Source organism: Lissotriton vulgaris, chromosome 6, assembly GCF_964263255.1.
Source record: "Lissotriton vulgaris chromosome 6, aLisVul1.2, whole genome shotgun sequence".
Classification (NCBI taxonomy): domain Eukaryota; kingdom Metazoa; phylum Chordata; class Amphibia; order Caudata; family Salamandridae; genus Lissotriton; species Lissotriton vulgaris.
The window spans coordinates 310,602,821-310,625,077 of record NC_141694.1 but is presented as its reverse complement, the minus strand read 5'-3'; the positions used below and the strand labels follow the sequence as shown (position 1 = coordinate 310,625,077).

At 44.8% G+C, this 22,257-nt stretch overlaps 1 protein-coding gene across 1 annotated transcript in view; it reads left to right on the top strand.

The window, feature by feature from the left end:
- Window positions 1-22,257, top strand: part of CIMIP5 (ciliary microtubule inner protein 5) — a 44,318-nt gene that overhangs the window by 5,764 nt on the left and 16,297 nt on the right. The window contains exon 2 of the mRNA XM_086925192.1: window positions 16,817-16,856. Coding sequence (XP_086781318.1) covers window positions 16,817-16,856 — 40 coding nt within the window. The remainder of the gene's footprint in view (window positions 1-16,816; window positions 16,857-22,257) is intronic.

The following is a 22,257-nucleotide window of genomic DNA, read 5'->3' as shown; positions in this document are numbered from 1 at the left end:
CGATCCATTGGTATGTATTAGGAATAAAAAAGGGGCCAGAATGCATCCCTGGTCTACCCCCTCGGGAGAAGCAATTGGCCTAGTCTTCTCTTCTCCAGGGCCAAAGCGAATGGCTACGGTAGTAGACACATGTAGCCGACGCAACAGGGTAATGAGGGGTTCTTCAAAACCCATATTTTCCATCAGTGTCCACAGCTTCCCATGGCTCACTGTGTCAAAAGCACTGGACAAGTCCATGAAGGACAGGTAGATCGACCCTCTCCTTCATGTACTTTCCCATGATCATGGACAAGTTGAGGCACTGTTCATTTGTTCCCATCCCGTGTCTGAAGCCATATTGGGTATTCAATATAAGTCCAGAGGCATTGGCCCATGACGCCAAACGTGCAAGGATTACCCACCCCATTACTGTGCACATGGCGTCAATTAAAGAGATCGGCCTATAGCATGTGGGTTCATTCCTGTTACCTTTTTTAAAAATCGGGACTACCACTGCACTTCTACGTGATAATGGGATATGGCCCACTATGACCGCTTTAATAACATTTAGCACCAGGGGGCCCCACAGTTGAGGATGACTTTTGAATAAGTCCAAGGGAACCCCATCTGGTCCTGGGGCTTTCGTGGAGATGCCCTTTGCTAGGGCATCCTCAACCTCATTTAGGGACAGGGATGAAATTAGTTGACAGGCCATTTATAAATTAATGGCTATTTCATCCCTTTGCTTTTGTGAAGAGACACCTTTTGGGTTAATTATACTCAGAAAGTGAGACTCCCAGGCTTCCCCCGTTATAGTAGAATCCATACTTCTGGTGTTGTTGTAGAAGAGAGGGCGATTTTTGACCTCCCAGAAGCTTTTGGAGTCCTTGAGAGCGTTAGCTCTCTCTAGGTCTTCCCAGGCCTGTCTTCTCAGCTCATCCTTTCTACCCCTAATAGTGCTTCTATAGGTCTGTCTAACAGTCTTGATCAGAGCCCTATCACGGGGGACTGCGTGCAAAGCTTTCTTTAGGTCTTAACATGCTTTTGAGCATTCAGCATTGAACCATCTTGTTTCTGGTAAATCCCGCCTCCTCATTGTTTTAGCCCCATCTTCACAAATATATTCAAAACATTGGATTATAGCATCTGGATGGGAGTCATACGCTAAGCATGCCATGATTTTACTTACATTTGTTTTTATAATGATCTCCTCAAATTTAGTGGGATTTGTTGTACTCCACTTTAACCTAACCCCCTGATTGTGATTGTGTTTTAACTGTTAAGCATCACCTCTGCCCTTCTGTGCAATGACATGCATGGAAGCAGTAAGGGGATTATGATCGCTAGCAGTGTTTGGTTCTACCGCAAAGCTATCTACGAGGCATGCATACTTATTAGAAATGAGCATAAAATCAATTGTTCTAGCTCTACCACCACCCTGATAGGTTGAAAACTGGGCAGAAGAAGTACTGAACAAAGTATCAATTGCATAAATCATTTACTACAATAATAGTATTTAATGCTTCACACTGTGGGGTATGCTTAAGGTGAGGCAAAGTTTAATGTGCGGTATCTACAATCCCACATATTTTATGCATACTATGCTGACATAATGAACCATTAAAATCACCAACCCTAAGTATGCATATTGACAGGTATAAGGTGAGGGGAAATGCACATCTGCTCAATCCATCCCCTTGTCTATCATTTTTAGGTTTCACTAACTAGACAGTGCTGTCTGTTACAAGAGGTATTGTCACCTTACAGTGGGCTCAAAGCCCCCAGGTTGCTCACCATTGGTTGGCTTCATTTTCACTCTCATTTGCCTGCTTATTTATTGGCATGAGTGGACTTTACGTCCTACTTTATGCATTTGTCCCTCCCCTGGACCACTGACACATTATTTGCGTCCTGCCACTGCTCATGTTACAGACACCACTTTTTTTCTTTCTTTTTAAGCACTCCATGAGTGCATGTGTTTTCCAGCTGTCTCCCTTGTGCACTGCTCCCTCCCGCTGTGCTTGTGTTGCGTCTCTGCCTCCCTCTGTGATGGACTCCCCTTTGTGTGCTTCTCCCCCCTCCTTGCTTACTCACCTGTGTGCCTTTCCCCCAGATCCCCGTTCGCTTTCACACATCTGTTTGCTTTGCCCCGCTTCACTTTTCTCTCTCCTTTTGCTTCCTTCCCCATGCTCACCATTTTGCTTCCCCCTTCAGAATCTGTCCCTGAATTCCAGACGAATCGTAATAGATCCCTAAGTAGTTATATAAAACACAATTATTCATACAATCCAATCGGCACACGCTGCTCTCAACTTTTGGATTTTGTTCATGCTCAGCACCCTCTTTTTTATGGGCTGAAAGTACGACACAACACTCTGACAGATCTTCATGCATGGTATTAACTTGCAAGGAAGACTTTCCGTTGAAAATGTGAAAGGTAGTCAAGAACTATTAGAGCTTTCAAGAGTAGATGCCCACGTTTGGGGCTAATTTAAATATTCATGTAGGAGTACATAATAGTTCTCCTGCAGTACTCTTTTAAGTACTCTAACTTGCTTTTGTTATTTGGGCCCAAATATTTAATATGGGATTATTAGGGTCATATTCTTGCACAAATAGAAAGGAATGTCCCTTCTTTGCAATTCTACCAATAGGAAGTTGGCTGTTTCAGGGCTGATTCACAAAGGCAGGCAGCAGTGTGTAACGTTACTCCTGTAGCACTACTTTGCATTCTCCTAAATGGTTTTGTGAATTTACCCCTCTGTTTTCCCTACTAGGCACATTTTTGTTTTGCTCTTGGAAAATGTAGTTAAGGTCTTCTACAATGCAGTACTTGTTGGGTTTAGAAAACCAGTTTGACCCGGTCAGAAGTTTTATGTTTGGACTTGGGGGCACATGCATCAAAGGTGTTTGCGATCGCAAATGATGCGATTCGCAAACATCGTCCGTTTGCGATCACAAATTGGCCTTTAGAGATGCATTAAAGTGTTTCCTATGCGCAATTTAAGAATTCGCAATTATTTGCAAATTCCTAAATTGCGATTGCATTTAAGGAATCACAATTTGCGATTCCCTAAATGCAATGCTAGAAGCACTTTCAAATAGCGATTTCGCTATTTGGGACCGCAAATTACAGACAAATGTCTGGAATTTGCAAAAACTTTTTTAAAAATACACTAAAATGCATTTTTCAAAGTTTTAGGATACACACACACATGCCCTTGGGGCATGTGTGTGTGCGCAACATGGGGGCATATCACAATTTCCGGGGTGCAACAGGGTGTCATTTTGACACCCGTGCACCTTTGAAATTGCATAAGCAATTTGCGTGTACCTACTGGTACTATAGGCCCATAGGAATGAATGGGAGGTTATTCCTTAATTGTGACTCTCAATTTGAAAGTCGCAATTAAGGAATATTTAGGAATCGCTATTTTTATACATGCGTAGGCTTTTGCAATTCCTTAATTGCGATTCCATAAAAATCGCAATTAAGGAATCGCAAAAGCCTACCCTGATGCATGTGCCAGACAGTCTCTGAAATGGAAGTCATAAATACTCAGAGGGGCAAGTCAGCAATCTGAGGCTGAAGAGGGCTCACCATTGTTGGATAGCCACTGGACGAGGTCTCGGCGAAGGTGTGACTTTTCGCGGGAAAGCTTTGATTGGGTACTGCCGGATACTGTTTTGGCCTTTGCCCAGTAAAGATTTCTACCTGTGGACATACTTTCTTTTTTGGAACTCTGGTTCTTCTTGCAGGTCTCGGCTGTAGCCGAAGAGGGCTCCACGAAGCTAAATACCTTCTTCGCCATATCTAGCTGAGTTAGATTTGCTACTGTGAAAAAAAAGCTCAGAGCAGGAGCAACCTGAATCTTTGGCCTATTCGCAACGCACCTTATTTTGTAGCAAAAACGTTTCTAAGTCCCAGGTTTCAGCAAAAGTTAGGAGGAGTATACTTTGACACCAGTCAAGGGTTCAGGTCCTTGGGGACAACATTTAGAGTCAAGAGTCAAGGCTCACTCCATCAGAGACCAGCTGCAACATTCAGGGCAGGTCAAGTAGAAACTGGGCAGCTGGGCAGTTGCAGAAAAGTCCATTTATAGCTTTATAGCTTTTTAAATTCCTGTAGCTTAAACGTGAGGTCAGCCTTATGACCCTTGGTGTCCACATCCAGTCTTGAGGGCTCTTCTCATGTCACAGACAGCAGGTCCAGACTTCTTCTGTTCTTTCACAGGTCCAGAAAGTGCTATGAGGAGAGTACTGTGGGTGCCGCATTTATCCGTGGCACCAGCCTGTGCGTGGGGGAAACTCCTAGCCACTCCCTAACCAACAGGGAAGAAGTTCACAGGGGTAACTGTACCCATGTTTTCAGGATTTCCTAGGCGCTCTAGTGTAAACAATACCACAGTACCTTGCTCTACCTAAAACCAAAATGACAGAACCTTTCTTCCCTTGTGCAGAGCTCCACTGCCCACCCTAGAGATGTGACCAGGGAAATGAACAACTCCTCCTCTATGGTAACTCGCAAATGGTTCTGGGGGCAGCTTCTGTCCCACTGGAATTGGTGCCTGGCTGATTAGAGGAACAACGCAGAGAGCAGTTCCAGGTGTTAGCTATATCTGCCTGCGACAGGGTAAGCTTCTTTGAAGTTTATTAAGTTCCTGTGCACAGAAAAGATAGTTATCCTGCCAGTGGAACAGAACACCTTCCCACACAAAAGGGCATTGTCTCAGCTCTGGGAGCAAGTTCACACCTCATCAAAGGAGCTATTAATTTTCTGGATGATAGTTGAAGTTTATGCAAATAAGCCTCTAGAGGCTTTAGGCTGAGAAAAAGTAACTTTCTAAAAGTACACTTTCTAAAATAGTTTTTACTATTCAAACTTTAACAGTGAATTGGGTTTGTAATAAATATTTCAAAAAGTACAAAAATGAACATTGCAGCTGTTGCCTACCCAAAGGAAACAATAATAAATGTATTATTGCATCCCAATGAATTCCTATAGAACAGCCAACTCGTTTACAGTGAAAACAGCTTTTAGGGCCTTTTCACCATAAAGATATGTTTAACATTAAACATCTACTTATTCTACTATTAAATACTATGCACCCTGCCTTATGGGCAATAAGGCCCACTTAGGGGTGATTTATTAATATTTAAAAAGATGATTTAGGGCTGTCAAAAGGGGTTATGTTATCAGGTAACATTTGCAGTTTGAACCTGTACAGCCAGACTGCACATGGCAGGCCTGCAGTCATGTTTACACTGTCACTGTGGAGGATGGCACAAACGGTGCTGAGGTCTACTGGTGACATTTATTTCATTTCAATATCTTTATTGTTTTATGTAACAAGAAAATTAGAACAAAAGTGTCACTTAGAAAAAACCTCCAATGGACTTAATTTCACATAGTTCGTAGAATCCGTAGAAGGAGAGTTACTGTGGGTAGAAAAAGACAAGAGACCCCATCACAAAGCTTCCTATATCAAACACAATTCAGATTAATAAAGCAAATCTCTCTTGATCTGTTGACATGTTGGAAGGTTATGTTTAACTTACAGGCCCTGAGTACACTTTGGTATAAATAGCTTTCCCATAAGATGGTTGTATAGGATACCAATTACAGATATGCCAATTTCATCATGTTGAAAGTGGGTGCACAGGCACTATACCTCTGGTTAGCAGGGCTAAAGTGCACACGGTTCTACAGCCAGAAAAACAGTCAAGGCAAAAATCTGGGGGTACACCACACAAAAGATGTTAATTTCCAACAGTTACTGGGGATCTTGATGAAAAAGTTAAGTGGCATATTTGCTTTAAAATATTTCCTGAACTTTGTTTTTAAAAAAATATGGGTCATCAATGCTGCATGTGCTGTGACATCCGTGCCCATGTTTAATCTTCTAATGTTTAAAGAGCTAGATACAAACTTATTTCTGTTTCCATAATCAATAATATGAACCTCTAATTATGACGGTGAAGTAATCATTAAAGGATGTGCTAAGCAGTTTAACCATTGGTTTCTTCTGTCTACCAGGCAGAAGTAGCCTGGTTTGTTGTTTCCATTGGCGAATGTAACCTGGTTGTTCTTACTCTTCTCCACCCTATAACTGAGTACCTGCTTTAATTTCCCCCTAAGAACTTCAAATCTAGAATAGGAAGTTTGTTCTGATGCAGCCCTGGAGACAAAATAGCTGCTCTACAGTAGGTAGAAATAACTTCCAAGTGTAATGGGTGCAGTGCAGTAATTTCAGAATCTCTACTTGGACAGTACAACAGATACTTGCACTTTCTGCAGCATCCGTTCTCAGTGATGCAGCACATAGTAAGAATTCATATATTTGCACTGTTTTTAAGAATGTGCTTTTACTTTTGTAGGGGGCAAAGGAATCCTTAATGAAGCCATAGATCTGCTTCTACCCCACAAATCAAACAGGCAGCAGCATCTGAGTGCTTACCTCACTGTATTCCCACTTGATTCAGTTTATTATCCCCTTCCTTAGAAAACACCAAATACATGGTTTTGTGCTCCTTCTGTCCCCTGTAGAGACGGTACCTTGATATACTGTACCTTACCACCATCATAACATGATTTTACTGCCACCTCTAGCCCCCTAGAGCACCTAGATACTCAAGGATTCTCATAACTCCTGCTCCTTCTACTGGTGCTAGACTAGAGAGTATGAAGTATTGTTTCTCAGCCCCAAGTGCAGTAGTCATGGGATCACTCTTGTTATTTGATCTGAGTAATACCTTAGTGGTGGAGCGTGGGTATTCCCGCGCATCCATCCATGTATTTTGGCTCAGTCACAGATTTAGTTCAGTGGTAGACTGGGGAATGTGTCAAAAAGCTAACCTCCCCAGGTGAGGTTTAATGCTTTGGAATATCTTTATTTCTCCTTGGTTTTTCCTCTTTCTACGTATGCTGCATTCTGCAGCACACATAGGAAGAGGAAGATGCCTCTCAGGATTGTATTTCTGCAGGCAGGTGTCCCTTCCTGCACAAAAACAATCCTGCTTACATTGCAAGGACCCTTGAAACTTGCTGCAAGGGTGCCTCCTTAGCCGCTGGGCAGCCAAAACTTCGCCATCGCTAGGAAAGGACAGGAATGCACAGTTTAATAGTAAAAACGGTGCATTCCTGGCCTTTCTCTTTCACGCAGCGCAGCACAGCAAGGTGGCTTGCTGCGTTGCATTGCGTTGCATTGAATGAAAGCTTGATAAATATGGGCCTAGATTTAGAGCTCACTACTACGTGGACTATCAGGAAACATAATAATTGTAGTTTCATGCAGGTTGTATGCATGATCACCTGCCCGTGTGGCCTTCATTACATTGGAATGACTGGAAGAATGGTAAAGCCCTGGATACATGAATATTGTAGCAATTTAAAGTGTAAAAGGACAACCACAAACATTCCAGATAATATTTAATAGCAAAGAGGCTCACCATAAATGCATTGAAATGGGTAGTTAATGAAAAACTGGACGGCAATATAAAAAATCTCTTCAGAGTGCTATTCAGAAAACGGACAACGATGGATTTACAGGTTATCACCTCATAAAGAAGGCTTGAATGATCATATCCCTTGGAGCAACATTTATAGCAACCAGTGAACTCTATGTGGGCTCCTTGTTATACCTTAGTGCATCTACACGTAATATCATATTGGCCCGTCATATCAGTGAGTAGCGCAACAGGGACGAACACCCCCTCAATAAGATTATTTTCGCCCAGAAATAATTGAACATTATGCTGTTTTGAATGGTTTAAAAAGTTACACTTAACAAGCAGTAAGGATATGGGTTCATGATATTCACATTACTATGAGATTAGGGCTCTTGAAGTACAATTTCCAACATTCAGCTCTATTGTCACACATAATTGCGATAACAACTCTGAACATTAGTTCCTAAGACTAACAGTCATGCAATGAGACCCGGAAGACACTTAAGTAGTTCAGAGAGTACACAATTAAGGTCTCAGCTGGCGAGGTTTCTTGAAGAAGTAAGTCTGGAGGCTCTTACTGGTACATAATTGATTTTGGTAACCCTACAGCTTCTATTATTTATGCGTTCTCTCTTTCAGAGGGTGACAATAGGGTCCGCCCACCTCTAATCCTCTATGAGGAACTAGAGACCCAACATAAAAGTACAGTTGGACACTTGCATGCAAACACATTTTGTTCAATGCTGTTTGTAGTTCTCACCTGGATACAAAAGCCCTTTGGAGGCCCTATTTGTTCACTGCTGTTTTTTGTTCTCACCCGAATACAAAAGCACTTTGGGGGTCCTTTTTTTCATGTTAAAGCTAAAGGTACTAGCAAACAAGCCACTGCATGGATAACTGTGGTTTTCACTTACAAAAAATGACTGTAGTGCTTATCGCCAGTGGCCACAAATACACAATCTATTACATAGAATTTATTTATTGAATCTCTCTTATTTTTGCAGATACACCATTGAGGAAGTTCCTTATCATTGATTTTAATCTTAAGGCATGGACAATAAAAAACATGATTAACATGCACGTACACAGGATTTGATTGCACAAGTAATGTTCAGTCCCAGACGTAACAGTTAGGGATCCTCATAATACACTGGTCCTGAAGAAAGTAATTTGACCTTACTGGAGACCATTTATGTCTGAAACATGTGAGGGCATATTAGCAAGGAACCTCGTTAAAATTATCGCCGTTTTATCAGCAAGAAACTGCCGATAAAATGGCTATAATGGGCATGCTAATATGCATTATAGAATTGCTATAGAATCCCAGGTTAGATGTCCTGCACATCTAACCTGGGATTCTATAGGAATTTTATAATGCATATTAGAAAGCCCATTATCGCCGTTTTATCTGCAGTTTCCTGTTGATAAAACGGCGATAATTTTAACAAGGTTCCTTGCTAATATGCCCCGTAGACTTTTCTGATGTCTAAGTCCATTGCAACTCCATTTACATCAACGTTTATGTTTTTAGTATTGCCAAAGGTTCCCCCAGTACAAATTCTTAAAACAAGGGATACCTGCAGGCACTTTTAGACGGGTCGCTCAACAATACGAACAAACAGCTCTGCTATTTTATGGCGTAGATCCCACTCAGATACACAGAGGGGCATATTTACAAGCCCCTATCGCCATCAGAGCATCACATTTTGTGATGTTTCAGTGGCATAGCGGCAGTTCCCATATTTACAAGATGACACTAAGCCACTCAACGTGGCAAACTTAACCTTGTAAAAATGCCCCTTTCGGCCAAAGTCGTCTGCGGCACAGTACTGTGCATTGGGTGTTGCAGTGGGCGTTCCACCGCAACACTCACTGCTTTTTTAAGCTGCCCCAGATTTACAAGGCTGGGGAAGTGCCAAAAATTAAGGCCATCGAATACCTGGTCTTAGGGTGGCGTAACAAGAAGAAATAATTATTTCTCCATGTTTTTTGATCTTTTGATGTGTGTTGCATTCTGCAGCACACATAGTAAGAGCAAATCTCCATTATTGAATGTTTATGTGCAGGAATCACCCCTGCAGCAAAGGCACCCTTCCAACATGGCAGCAGGGTACCTGTGCTGGCAATATGTATTTTTTTTGCGCCAGTACTAGGGGAAACACAGGGGTGCGGCGTATTTTTCTCAATAAGGCGCACCCCTGCATTTTAAAAATGTCGGAGCGCGGCTTGCCCAAATTTGGCATATCACAGCACTCCGACATTGTTTTGTAAATATGCCCCAAGGCATCTTGAGGACCTGAGTGTCGGAAGGTAGGATCCTTCTGCACGGTTACTCCCACTTTTTGACCTGGTGCTAAGCTGTTATTGACTAGTCTAACTGGTCAATCAGGGCCCCAGTCTATCTACTTTCTTCCTGAATTGTAATGTTCAGTACTTAGGTACATCCCGGATTGGATACTGGGGTACCCTTATAATTCCCTAGTATATGATACTAAGGTACCCAGGGCAAAGGTACCCCAGAGGTCCCCTAAGGGCTGAAGCCTGCATTATGCCACCCATGGGAGACCATTCAAAATTAATTTACAGGCCTGCCATTGTAGTCTGTGTAAGCTGGTTCTATCCCTACTTACTGAAGATATAGGAATCCTCTAGCCATGGTCACTGCAATTAAACCTATAAATCACCCCTATAGCAAGCCTTTACAATCCTGAAGGCAGGGCTCTTGGTTCTAAGTGAGAGGGAGCCCCTGCATGACCAGGACACCCCTGCAGCCTACGGAGTCAATTCTCCCGAATTGTCAGCGAAGCAACCATATATCATATAGATGGGCACCGCGTAATTACGCGATGACCATCCCGAAACTGGATGCGACTAATCCTATCATATTTGATATCAAACATGTTGGAATCATACCCCCACACAGTAAACAGTGTGGTGTATGATTCCAAGCAGTGGAAGAGCCCTCCGTTAGGCTCTCCATGTCCCTGGTGCCAGTCTTCCAGACAAGGACAGCACAAAATGGTTGCTGCCAACCTGAGACACGATTCTGCTCTCCTGCTGCTGAGCCAAGCTCGAGCATGGGAAGGCAGAACAATAGGCATCCTGTCACAGGGAGGTGTGACCACCTCCCAGACATGATTTTAGGGTATTGGGGCAGGGTGGGTACGCTTGCCAGCGCCACTCAGTCTGCATGTGGGACACTTGTGGCGTCCCCAAGCTTAGTCCAGTTCAAATCAGTCCTGGGAGCCGTTGGCTTCCGGTCTGGCACAAAATTGGACAAAGGACACGGAAGTAACCTCCACCCGGTCCAGACCCTTCCCTGGGATGGTCCCCTAAATCATCCCAACCCTTTCCCTAGGGTATTTAAAGGCTTACCTGCGGGTAGGTCCCTAGATTCGTCGTGGGATAAGATTCAGATCAGACACCACTTCTTCCTCTACCGTCTGGGCACTCTGGACTTCGCTGGACTTCGTTTGGACTCGACTTCATCTCCCTTCCAGTCTGCTGCATCGTCTGTGCCTGTGCACCATACAGGACCCTTCCAAGGCCTGTGGGCATCAAACAAACCTGAAGGCATCTCCCTTGGAGTGATGGAGTCACTCCCCTGCATTCGCAGGCACTGCAACTAAGTTGACTGGTCTGCTGATCTTGAGCTCCTCCGGTTTCCAAAAGGGTTTGCAACACAGGTGGTGGTTTTTCACAGCTTCTGAGGCCTTCCCTGCCCTCTCACGTAGTTTGAGGCCAGTATCCCTCATGGGGGTTGCAATAACCAAACCCCTGTGCACCACGTCAACTTGCAGTTGCAAAGGCTTGTTGACTTCCTTCCAAGGAGATCTTTGGGCTCCACGTAGCCCCAACCTCGAGCACCTCTTGTGACCAGAATCTTCTGCCACACCACATCGTGTGCATCATGGCCTGCATCTTTTGGTGAGCTGCTTGAGGTCCTCTCGCGACTCCAGTGCCTCCGGCCTGTGTGTCCATTTGAGTGCCACCTTTGCTTACCTTGGGCTCCCCTGATTGCTCGGGGCCTGCCCTGACTCCCCTGCTTGTGGTGAGACCCCTGGACATTGCTTCTTCTTCTCCTGCATTGTTTGCATTTGCCAAGGCTTTTTGGTGCGCCCGCCGGACACCAACCCCTCACCACTCAACATCCTTCTTGGGACATCTCATGCACAGCTCCTGCTCTTCCTCAGCATCGCCTGGTCCTCACAGCTGCAGAGTCAAGGCCCTTGTCAACTCTCCTGCAACACCCCACAACGGAGGACATTGGACTTCCAAGTCTCCTGGTTACTCCTGAGTGACATAGACTCTGTCCCCTCTGCTTGCAGGTACTTCTCATCTAGAATCCCCCTTCAGATTCCACCGGACACTTTCTCCCTTTTCAGCAGCGGCACTTACCTGAAGTCCTTCATTTCGTTCGACTTTGGTTTCCGACACCACTTCACACTTATGCACCCGGCTTTCCTGGTATAGGTAACGTGGGTGCTAGTTTTTCCATGGAAGGGGTGGCTCTCCAACCTTCTGTCTTCCACTGGGTTTCTTCAGGGTCCCCTGGGAAGGGTCCTTAATCTTTAAAAATCAAAGGGTCCTTAAACTTTACAAATCCAACCGACACTTACACGTAGAGTTGTACGAAGCAGGCGATTGTGTTCTCACACTATGCATGCTCTATGTGCTGTTCCTAGTCACTCACTTTGGGTGGTTCCTTGGGTCCCCTGCACTTCTGCATCCTCTTGACATTGTCTTGACTCGGGTCTTGGTTCTTATACCACTTTCTTGGTATAAGATTTGGTCCCCCCATGGGGTCCACTGTGTAGTACGTACTATTTATTGTATTTCTTTGCAAAGTATTGTGTGCATTGTGCATATCTCCGGGTAGGAGATATGTGTATGTCTTAGAGAGTATTTTATAATAAATACATATTTATATAAATACCTTGTGTGGTTATTTTTCACTTAATCTGTACTATAAGATTGCATTCTGGTAAAACAAGCTGCTTTACACACCTTCTTGACTAAGCCTGAAGGCTGCTCTCCAAAGCTACCACTTAGGGAGCTTTCTAAGGTTGTGTAAGACCTCTTAAATCACCATGAGGGTTGTCTGGACTGGTGCAAGGTGGCCAGTTACATAAACCATCCCAGCTTCTCACTTTGGTGTGCAGTGGTTGGGATTCAAGCCTACAATGTTTTACCAGATAAATCCTTATGTTGAATAATTGAAAAAGTATCACTGACACCAGGCATGTATAATATATCTTAGAATAAGTAAGTTCTACTGAATTTAGGGTTGGGTAGTTAAGGGTATAACACACCCTTTCTCCAACCTCAGAGAGTTTAGTTCCCACTAGGTTAGGTAGGTGCAACGCCTCACCACACTAGTATGTCTACTAAGGAGATGCCAGTGGCTTTCTGAATGCTGGATACAGTGAACTTTCGTTCATTACATTGGAATGACTGGAAGAATGGTAAAGACCTGGATACATGAATATTGTAGCAATATAAAGTGTAAAAGGACAACCCCAAAGAATCCAGATTATTTAATAGGAAAGAGGCTCTCCATAAATGCATTGAAATGGGTAGTTAATGAAAAACTGGATATCAATATAAAAAATCCCTTCAGAGTGCTATTCAGGAAAGGAACAACAATGGATTTACATGTTATCAACTCATAAAGAAGGCTTGAATGATCATAACCCCTGGAGCAACATTTATAGCAACCAGTAAACTCTGTGGGCTCCTTGTTATACCCTAGTGCTTCTACATGTTATATCATCTTGGCCCGTCATAGTGCAACAGGGACGAACGCCCCTCAATAAGATTATTTGCCCAGAAATAATTGAACATTATGCTGTTTTGGATGGTTTAAAAACCGACACTTAACAAGCAGTAAGGAAATGGGTTCCTAACATTCACATTACTATGAGATTAGCAGCCTGATTCATGAACGGGCCGTTTTGCGAGGCTCAAATAGCGAATCATAAGGAATCGCTATTTGAGACTCGCAAAACGGTATTCATGTAGGAATCGCAATATTAATTGCGATTCTCACTGATTCCTTATTTGCGATTAGCTAATTGCTAATCGCAAATAAGGAATAACTCCCCATGCATTCCTATGGGCCAAAAGGCCCATAGGAATGCATGGGGAGTCATTCCTCATTTGCGATTAGCAATTAGCTAATCGCAAATGAGATTGCGAGTACAAGGGTGCCAGGGGCGTCCAAAGGACACCCTGTAGCACCCCTGCAATGGAAATTAACACAGGTGTTGCACACACACATGTCCAAAGGACATGTCTGTGTGTAACGTGCAACTCAGAAAAATGCATTTAAATGCATTTTTCTGAGTTTTCGCAATTTACCACGAGGTTTGACCTCGCGGTAAATTGCGGCCCGAAATTGCGATTTCGCAATTGTAAAATGGATGATGAATTACATTTAAGGAATCTCAAATAGAGATTCCTTAAATGTAAATCCTCGCAAATATGCGAATTAGCAAATAGTGATTTTTGCATTTGGGATGTTGAATCCCAAATGCAAAAATCGCACTCGCAAAGGGCCAGATTCTCAGAATCTGGCCCTTTGCGAGCGCTATTAACATTGATGAATCGGGCGGTAGGACTCTTGATGTACAATTTCCAACATTCAGCTCTATTGTCACACAGAACGGCAAGAACGACTCTGGACATTAGTTCCTAAGACTGACAGTCATGCAATGAGACCCGGAAGACAGTTAAGTAGTTTCTTCCGCAAGTACACAATTAAGGTTCTCAGCTGGCAAAGGTTTCTTGACGAAGTAAGTCTGGAGGGAGAAGGAGGCTCTTACTGCTACATAATTGATTTTGGTAACCCTACAGCTTCTATTATTTATGCGTTCTCTCTTTCAGATGGTGACAATAGTGTCCGCCCACCTCTAATCCTCTATGAGGAACTAGAGACCCAACATAAAAGTACAGTTGGACGGTTGCATGCAAACACGTTATGTTCACTGCTGTTTGTTGTTCTCACCCGAATACAAAAGCCCTTTGGAGGCCCTTTTTCTTCACTGCTGTTTGTTGTTCTCACCCGAATACAAAAGCACGTTGGGGGTCCTTTTTTCAGGTTAAAGCTTATCGTACTAGCAAACAAGCCACTGTATGGATAACTATGTGGTTTTCACTTACAGAAATGACTCTAGTGCTTATCATGAGTGACCACGAATACACAATGTATTAAATAGCAATTATTAATTGAGTCTCTCTTAATTTTGCAGATACGCTATTGAGGAAGTTCCTTATCATTGAATTAAATCTTAAGGCATGCACAATAAAAAACATGATTAACATGCACGTACACAGGATTTGATTGCACAAGTAATGTTCAGTTCCAGACGTAACACAGTTAGGGATCCTCATAATACACTGGTCCTGAAGAAAGCCATTTGCTCTTCAACGGGGAGAGTAGAGACCATTGGCATTTACAGCTCTGAACTTCCCACCTTAAGCAGATGATAGGATTAGGGAAGGTATGAGCAGATGCAGGGGAGAGTCCAAGTAAATTAGCCATCCTAGGGGTGTGTTTAGCCAGCTCTTACCTCCTTGCTGGAAAATCAGCCATTATGGATTTGGGACAAAATAATGCCACACTCTACAGGATTTGGTCATACTTTTGAGGAGTTACCCTGCTCACATTGTTCAGAAGTGACTTCCTGCCTGACCCAGAGAACTTGGAATAAGGGTCTGAGAGGGGCAGTGCCCTCCAGATCTGCTACTTTAAACTTACTGAAGCAAGAAGTGCCCTGTTGAGAAGTGTTGCTGTGCAAAGATTTCTAAGGCCTGACCTCTGAAGACTGCACCATCTGAAACTACAGCCCTGTTGATTATCTTGCTGGAAAAGAACTAAAGAGTGGACTCCCTGAAAGCTACAGGAGAACCATCAGTGGATTTGTAAGGGTTTGTACCAGTGGATTGTGGGAACTGAAGTCCTCAACTTTCATGGACCATCTTGGAGCTTCCAGACCTTTGGAGTGAGTATGAGACACTTTGGGACCCCTTGAGGAATTTCAGGAAGAAGTTCAAGAAGTTTGGAGAACTTTGTACCAACTGTGAAAAAAGCTCTATAGAGGGACCGACTCAACCTGGCCAGCAAGGCCGCCTGCCTTCAACCGCGAGCGGCCAAGCCAACCAGGTATGTCCCTCTAAAAGCTCCATCACTCCAACTTCCAGAGATTGACCGGGACTAGAAGAAAACTGAAGCTGGTGAACCCTCACCGGATCCGGCTACATGAGGAACATCGAGAGACCCCACGAGAAAAAGCTCCAGAAAAGTTTCTAAGTCCGCTTGTAGAAAAGGTGACCGGGAGCAACCGCAAGAGCCAGGCCTTCCATCGCGTGCTGGCCTTGATTTCTGAGTTGCCCCACTGAAGCGATCTTGAGAAATTTTCTAAGTCCGCTCCAGGGAAGTTGACCAGAACCTCGTCACAATTCAAGCCGGAGAACCCTTACTGAATCCGGACTGGCTGGGAGCTTCGAGGGACCTCAAGAAGAAAAGCTCCAGAAAAGTTTCTAAGTGTGAAGGTAGAAATTGAGACTGGGACCTGCCGCGAGCTGTAGCCGCTCAGGGCTCCATCGCGCCCAGCCTGAAACTTTGACTTTGGCCCGGTCTATCGCGAGCAGGTATCACAATATGGCTCGATAATCTTCTAAGTGCTATAAAATTCAGATCTCCGGTTCCCTACTTTGGATTTTTTTTCATTTTGGTGTCATTTTAAAGATAAAATAGTTCCTATTTTTATAAATTGGTGTTGGATTTTTATTATGTGTTGTGTCTTGATTATTTACTGAAATTGTGTTTTTTAAAGCTTTACATACCTGTCTTTGAAGTTAAGCCTGTCTGCTCACAGCCACGTTAACAAGAGTTGAGCATAGGAATAATTTTCTAAGACCTATGCTGAGTCCTACCATGTGTTAGTGGCCATATTGCCAGTGGCAAACCTACATTTGCCCCCACCAATAACCCAGTGGGCCGGAAGGGTGGGGCCAGTTTTGTACCGGTTGGGGCTGTTTTTGCTTCTGGGGTCTGGTTTCTCAACAGTGCTGCAATATCAGCCCCCTGTAACAAAAGTGTTTTCCACCCCACCCCCCACACAGATACCATTAAGGCCCCTGAATAATTCCTCCTCTTCCTTCTCACCTCTCTTATGTACCATTAAAAAGACACGTTAAACCTGGTCTGTGATTCAAATCATCGTTCCTGCTTAAAATGGGATTCCTATGATGAAGTATAATATCTGATCAAAATTTGCAAAATGTAATATTTTTCAAGTTATAACATGCATTTGTCGATTGTAAAGCACCTTTCTTCTAAATTACCTAAAAAGGATTAACTATTCATTGAATTCTCTTTTCACAGGGAGGAGCACTGGGGTTTTCTGAAGGCCTATGACGCATTGGTAAGACAAACAGCAGAAACTCTAATAAAATGAAGACAAAGCTTGAGCCTACTTGCAGTTCAAGTAGTGCAGAGCATTGTGGTGATGGTTTAGAACAACTGAACTGCAGAGATCTTTTCACATTATCACATTCATGTTTGGTTGAGATCGGACAAGGGATTTTGTTTTGTACTGATGCATTATGTTTGTTCCTAGACTCATACAGGTCAATGCCAATAACTCTACTTGGAAGCCAATAAGGCGGAAATTACAAGACTGCAAAGGGTCCAGAATGCTGCGGCTAGAACCCTGTTGGGTCTGCCCAGGACCTGCCCCAAATCCAGTGCTATCCATCGGCTACATTGGTTGCTTGTGGCTAAACGCTTAGAGTTCAAGATCCTCTGTATGTATTTCAAAATGTTAAATCTCTCCTCTCCAGACATCTTGACCAATCTGCTTACACTATACACGCCCTCTCGCCAACTCCGGTCTATGGGCTTGCATCTGGCGGTTGTTCCGCCTGCGAGGAGGGCTCGTGCTGGTGGACACTCCTTCTGTGTATTGGCAGCCAAACTTTGGAATATGCTCTCCATCGCCATTCGCAGTATGAAACACTACCTGGCTTTCCATAAGGCTATCAAAACTCACCCCTTTCTTCCCCTGTAGGCTGCTTCTGTTGTCTATTGTTCTGCAGTTTTCTGCTTCAGCACTGGGACGCCCCTTTGCCTGAGCAGCTGTGCACTATATAAAATCGCATAACATAACATGCAAATATCCAAATGAGGGAGGTAGGGATTCTTTACCATTTAATGTTTTATCCCCTACACCAAAGGTGGACCGCTATGCTGTCCATACAGCTTACCTACATATCTCTTCAAAGCAGAGCTGAAAATGAAAAAAAAATGTTTACCCCGCAATCCAATAAACTGGTTGTAGCAGGAAGTGAATGTAGTGATGAGGGGCAGAGTCATGAGAAGTGGGGTCATGAGCAATTGAGCTATTGACAGTCAGCCTATGTCAGGTTTTTGACAAGTTGCTCTCCAGAAACTAGATTGCAAACAAATTTGATGTTTGGGCTGTCCTGGTTTACTTAATTGGTCACACACTGACTTCATTTTATGATAGTTAGGGGGGTTGCGCACTGATTTACACATGCTGAAAAAATAATGTTCTCTATACAGTAATAATCATTTCATTTCATACAGTCTCTGTAATTAAGTGCCTATCCATAAAAAAGCGGACTTGAATCACAACTACCTCGTTGTCCTGTTTGGTATCCTCATCCATCTCTGTTTCCTCCTCTCCTCCCCATCCTCCTCCATGTCATTCTCCCCCCTCCAGACCTTCCTCCTTCTCCAACTCATCATCATCATCATCCTGGTCCATCGACTCATCCACACACACCCCCCCAGACCGGTGAGACAGTATCTACTGTCCCTGAATCTCAACCTGCACCCCTCTTACTGAGCACCAGGTACCACACTCTGGGAATGGGACGGGGAACACATGCACTGGACACATTTTCGCTGCCTCCACTGGATCCCACCCTTACTGGTGAATCCAGAAAACTCACACTGCACTTAGGGGATAATCTATCCTCCCGAGCTAGTGACACCTAACTCACAGTGCACAATAAACACATTTCCAAGGAAATGACATTAAGAACCAACTTAAAAATAATAATCCCTTTCCATGTGACTATCTAAAATGCAGAGTTTTGTAGTGGAGCCAGTTGTCACAGTGGTACTGCGCAAACACAAGTCCTCATCCTTCCGCTGCCTTCCAGTGTTAGAAATGGGATTTCTGGTTGGCTGAGGCATGCGCCAAAGCCAGGCAGAGACCACCACTCTAGTTAGGGCAAGGAAGTTACACTCCAAAGATAACCCCTGCTCACCCCCTTGGCAACGTGACACGAGCAGTAAGGCTGATCCCGGAGGCATTGTAAGTTAAGCATTTGCGCACGCACCCACCAGCAACAACATCCCAGGCCCCCCACAAAAGGAACTCCACACAAGATTTTATCAAAAATAGCCATTGTATCATCAAAACACATCAGATAGTAATCACACCATATACATTGTGCCAACTGGCACGGACAATATTTACAAGGGATTATGTACACCTGACAGGGCCACATGGACCACTGTCAGGATCATCACAAAGTGAACTTAGTAAAGGGGAACTAAAACACACAAGTAAAATAGGTCATAGAACGTACAGTTAGTAAACACTGGTAATCACTGCACTTGCAACAGTCTGTGCCATGAAATCCATCATACACAGTATCCCATCAGTCTAGCTACATTAGACCCTCACCACCTAAGTAAAACCTTACACTAGGGGCGGAAATCACTCAGGGAAGTACAATCTCCCTAACATACCTAAAAAGTAAAAACAACCTCCTATCAAATCTAGGGATATCAAGACAGGGTGTGCAAAACATACTACACACGGTACATTTCCTAACACCCAAAAAGTAGTACATAAATCACATTAAGGTCCAGTTTGCGCCACTGCGCCAAAACCTAAACGTTGCAGCTGCCCACTACTTGCTGGGCAGCTGAGGGCAAGAACAGGGCCTAAACGCTGCAGCTGGCACTAAGTGCTGTGCAGCTGTGGAAGGCCAAAGTAGGGGCGAAGGAGTGCGTCCCACTCATGAGTCCAAACTCATGTCCCTAGGAAGGAAAACCTAAACTGTGCAGCTGCCCACTACTTGCTGGGCAGCTGTGAAGCAAACTGCGACATGGGCCCTCTGAACAAAGACTGCGCCAAACTGAGCTATCTGGCTCTAACAGTAAGGTGTCCCCAGGAGCCATCTGGCTCATGAAACAACTAATTGTGCCCCCTCAACAACCAGGCATGTGCCTTCATGGCCCTCAGGCCAAAAGGGGCTAAATGTTGGAGTCACAGGCTCTAGAAATTAAGTGTGCCCCCTAGCACTGGGGCCCTCAAATAGGTATGACCATCGTTGGAGCCCACGGGCTCGGAGAATAACTGGGGGCTTGACACTGCCCCTGGCCCCACTCAGGAAAAGAAATTCCCCAATTGTTGGAGCCATCTGAGGCTCGGGGAAATCATTATTAAAGTGTTGGGGTGGCCCACTGCCATCCGGGGCCGCCCTGAATGCACCCCTGACGCTGTGCCTTACACAGGCACCAACACACGCCCGGAGCTCCCAGGACACTCACCGGGTCGCTCGTCTCTGGCGGGGCTCCTCCTTGTGCTCGGTGCAGGCCTGCAGGGCTCTCTGTCGCCGGGGCTCCCTCCACCGCATTGGAGCCCCGCAACACTGGTGCTGGGTTCTGCCGGCGGCCCGGGGCTCTGCCTAACTCACGGGAGCCCTGGGCCGCGGGAGGCCATGGCTCGGCCGGCTTTGCTTCTTCTCGCGGCGGCGGGCGGGACTTCCTCTCAAAACCAGAAGTCCCGCCCACCATCAGGCACTACAGTGCCTGACTTCCGGCTTTGCCGCGGCTGCAATCTCTTTTCGGGGACAATAACGAGGGGTAGGCACCCTCGAAGTACAAAATAAAAGTAGAAACGGGGTGGGCACCCGTTAAGGTGCATATAAAACGGGGTGGCACCCGTAAATAATTATATAAAAATAAATCGAAGATGCAGGGTGGGCACCTGCGCACATGGCACAATCAAATCAGCGGGCAAATTTGGGGGAATCCCTACACCGGGGATTCCCTCAGTACAGAGAGCAGCTCAGCGCTGCCAAGCTAACATAGCACTCCCCAGGCTCTAGATGTAACCAGAGGACCTGGTATAAAAAGAAAAGCACTCCCAGGCGCAGGAGGGCTGCATGAAGTCTGTCCAAGGTCCTGGGAATGGCAAGTAAAGCAAAGGGGGTCCCAGAAAAAAGAAGTCCTCCAGTCTCCAGGGCATCCAGGGGCTGGGCAGGGCCCAGGGAGGCAAGCTTTCCCCTGGGCCCCAGCAGCAGCACGCCCCTGGTAGATTCAAGTCAGGAAACAAGAACATTTTACCTGAGGTCACAGCCTCTTTTTATACACATATTTCCTTTGTTGTCAAAGGTGCAGGCAAGAGGCGAAACAGATGCAACTGGTTCTTGAGCACTTTGTTTTGCTCAACCCATCTCCCTATTCACAGGATGGGTCAGGGACATCAGACACACCACAGGGGGTGGAGCCAGCATTGTGGAGGGAAGGCCCAGCCCTATTCAGGTCCCAGGTGCACTCCTCCCTCCCATCAACATGCAGATCTCTCCATTCACCACCGGGGCAGACCCATCCTGACTCCTGGAGCCAGGCACACCAGCCAGCTCCAGCCAATCACAAGCCAGACAGTCAATTCACATTAACTGCACAGAAATGCCAACTTCTAGAAGTGGCACTTCCACACTGGACACATTAAATCTGCACACATCATCGCGCAGCATTCAATCTCACGAGTCCGCACATACCAAACTCGACCCTGCACTCCCCACACATCAGGAACTACCATCTACACACACATATCCCCCATGCATTCCTATGGGAGGGCAGGCCAATCTCACACACGCACTCAGAGAGCGCACACGCTTTACACTAGGACACAGTTTCAAAGTGCGCAAAGACCAGAAATCACTATACTTAGGTAACATTAAAAGGCAAAAAGTTCAGGGGTGAACCTGTCAGAAGGGCAAAGTCCAACAACCCTGAACTATCCCTCCTGGTCCGGTTCCCTACTCCCCTCGTTCCTGATCCTCTAGATCTGCAAGCCCCTGTACTTCCCAGTTTTGGTCCTCTTTCAGGTCCTGTTCCTTCTAGTCATCATGCAATTCATACTTCTGGATTAGCAGCCTGATTCATCAAGCTGATTTGCGCTCACAAAGGGCCAGAATCTGAGAATCTGGCCCTTTGCGAGTGCGATTTTTGCATTTGGGATTCATCATCCCAAATGCAAAAATCGCTAATAGCGATTTCGCAATTTTGCGAGGAATTAAATTTAAGGAATCTCTATTTGAGATTCCTTAAATGCAATTCATCATCCATTTTAAAATTGCGAATTCGCAATTTCGGCCACCTATTTACCGCGAGGTCAAACCTCGTGGTAAATAGCGAAAACTTAGAAAAATGCTTTTAAAAGCATTTTTCTAAGTTGCATGTTGCACACACACATGTCCTTTGGACATGTGTGTGCGCAACACCTGTTCAAATTTTCATTTAAGGGGTGCTACAGGGTGTCCTTTGGACACCCCTGGCACCCTTTAAATCGCGATCTTATTTGCGATTAGCTAATTGCTAATCGCAAATAAGGAATACTCCCCATTCATTCCTATGGGCCTTTTGGCCCATAGGAATGAATGGGGAGTTATTCCTTATTTGCGATTAGCAATTTGCTAATCGCAAATAAGGGATATGTAGGAATCGCATTTTTTTTGGCGATTCCTACCTGAATCCCGTTTTGCGAGCCTGTAATA